This window comes from Fukomys damarensis, unplaced genomic scaffold (assembly GCF_012274545.1).
Source record: "Fukomys damarensis isolate Sample0158 unplaced genomic scaffold, DMR_v1.0_HiC HiC_scaffold_30, whole genome shotgun sequence".
In the NCBI taxonomy this organism is placed as follows: domain Eukaryota; kingdom Metazoa; phylum Chordata; class Mammalia; order Rodentia; family Bathyergidae; genus Fukomys; species Fukomys damarensis.
The window spans coordinates 5,204,513-5,206,882 of record NW_022900942.1 but is presented as its reverse complement, the minus strand read 5'-3'; the positions used below and the strand labels follow the sequence as shown (position 1 = coordinate 5,206,882).

General features: G+C 56.3%; 1 protein-coding gene across 1 annotated transcript in view; it reads right to left on the bottom strand.

The window, feature by feature from the left end:
- Positions 1-165: 165 nt before the first annotated feature.
- Positions 166-2,370, bottom strand: part of Klf1 (Kruppel like factor 1) — a 3,823-nt gene continuing 1,618 nt past the window's right edge. The window contains exons 3-4 of the mRNA XM_019205905.2: positions 2,225-2,369; positions 166-1,239 (exon numbers count right to left, since the gene is read on the bottom strand). Of these exons, the coding sequence (XP_019061450.1) occupies positions 1,064-1,239; positions 2,225-2,369 (321 nt within the window). The 3' untranslated portion in view covers positions 166-1,063. The remainder of the gene's footprint in view (positions 1,240-2,224; position 2,370) is intronic.

Sequence of the window (2,370 nt, the reverse complement as noted above, 5' to 3'; positions counted from 1 at the left end):
GGAAGAAGAAGCAGAAGGAGAGAGAACAAAGAAAGGAAGGTCCTTTTATCAGTTTTGGGGTGGGCTATTGCTTATTTATGAGGAGTGAGCTACTTTTAACCTATCACAGGCCAGATTGCTTTTATGGGCCCAGTCCTGCAGACACAGGTTTCAACTTTCCTGGATCACTGTGGCCTTGGGGGGGGAGGGAAACCAGAGATAAGGGCATGAGGTCATTTTAGGAGCCAAAATGTACCAGGAGAGTGTAGCCTGTGAGGCGGAGTCACAGCATACTTTAACATGATCAATTCCCTAACAGAAGAGTTTTGCACTTAGATCCCCAGTTTTTCTTTTTCTTTTTTTTTTTTTTTGAGACAGAGTATCACTCAGTTGCCCAGGCTGGGCTCGAATTTGAGATCCTTCTGCCTCAGCTTCCCAGAGTTCTGTGATTGCAGACGTGGGCCAGCATACTAGGCTCAGTCTCAGTGCACTTAAATGGAGGGAGACTTGTGAGTGAGCCTGGGTTCGGAACCAGAGACCTGACTATTTTGGCTGGGTACGGTTATGGTGATGTTCCTAGTAAGTGGCAAGGGGATGTGGCTGAGTTGTAATAGATAAGTGTACATGCTGGTCGCCATATCCCTTTTGCTGGTACAGCCTCCTTCAGACTTGCAGCACCCAAAACCTAGTCAGGCCAACATTAAAGCTTTATATGGGAAGCGCGTTTAGGGGGACCCATAACCATTCATAGCTGATTTGGAGACTTTGCAGACTCAGGGTCTGGAAATGCTCCCCAACCCACCCCCTTTCAGGGCTGACTGGGCTCTGATCCAAAGGCCCAACTGAGCCTGCTGATCCGGGGGTCAGTGCGACTGCCAGAGTTTCCTGTGTGGCTCCCTGGGGCTGCGGATGTGGGAATTCCCGCTGCAGGCCCCCAGCTGTTTCTGGATCACTTCTGGATCTTGCAGTAGAGGCCACGGCAAATCTGGCCTGGAGTCCAGCAAGGCTTTGTCCTTAGGAATCAACACAGTACAGATCCCTTCTGGCATTGTCCGTCCCAGGCAGGATCCAGCCCCGGACGGGGTCACAGGTGGCGTTTCATATGCAGAGCCAAGTGGTCAGAGCGTGAGAAGGCCTTCGGGCAGAGCTTGCAACGGAAGGGGCGCTGGCCCGTGTGCTTCCGGTAGTGGCGAGTGAGCTCGTCTGAACGGGCAAATCTCCAGTCGCAGCCGTCCCAGGAGCAGGCGTATGGCTTCTCCCCTGAGAAGCAAGGAGGCCGTGAGTAGCAGGTAGCCACCCCTGGGATCCTGCATGTGGGGGTCCACACTGCTCAGCTTGGGCCAGGACTAGGGGGAGACAAGGGGGCATCTAAAGTGCAGAATTTAAGAAGGCATTTCCTCTCAGGGCCGGGCCTACCCAGAGACCTGGGCCCTTCTTCCTTGTACCCGCAGCTGGGGAACACTTTCTCCTTTCCTGGGCCCAGTATGTCTCCTGTACCCCTGCCTGTCCCACTTCCTACACCCTTGTTCCTTGCACTTGCATCCTTTCACTGTCCCACCCCTGGTCTCGGTCTAGCCCCGTTTCCAGCTCCTTTCTCAAACCAGGGGCCCTGCAGCTGCTGCCAAATCTCGCCTCTGGCCTTGGTCTGAGTCCCCAAATCCTCTCTGGTTCCAGGATCTGGCTTCAGTATTTCTTTTTCTTTAAGGGTCTCATTAAGTTGCTTGAACTTGAGGTCTTGCCTCGGCCTCCCAGAGCACCTAGCTCCTGTGTCCTCTGTCTGCCAAGTCTTCCCTCTCACCCTCTAGTTTCATTCTCCCTGAGCCGCCCCAGAAATACACGCGTCCGCTTGCCTCACTCCTAGGGCTTCAGCCACTCCTTCCGCACGTCTGGCCCTGCCTCCACGCCAAGTAACCGAGTCTGGGCGTGCTCCTTCCTGGCCATGACCCTGGAATTCCAAACTTGCACCCTCTCCAAATTCTCTCCTCTATCTTTGCCCCCAACGCCACTCGTCCTGCTTGCTGCTCTTCCCTTGGCTCCCGTAGAGAAACGCTCTCCCTGTCCCCGCCCGCTCCCCGCGTCGCTGCCCGCATCGCTGGAATTCCCGCCGAGTATACAAGAACCCTCCTCACTCACCAGGCCCGCCCACCTACTCCGTGACGTCTGGCCCCGCCCCCTATCTCGGGATTTGCCCTTGGCCCCTCCCTTTCTCGGCCTTGCTATCCTCGCGCAGGCCCTGCCCCCTCACCCGTGTGCGTGCGCAGATGCGCCTTTAGGTGGGAGCTCTTGGTGTAGCTCTTGCCGCAGCCCGGGTACGCGCACGTGTGCGCCGCCTGCCTCTTGCTCGCCCACGAGCGCCGGCTGCGCTTCTGTGGGGCGTCTTCTGCGATCACG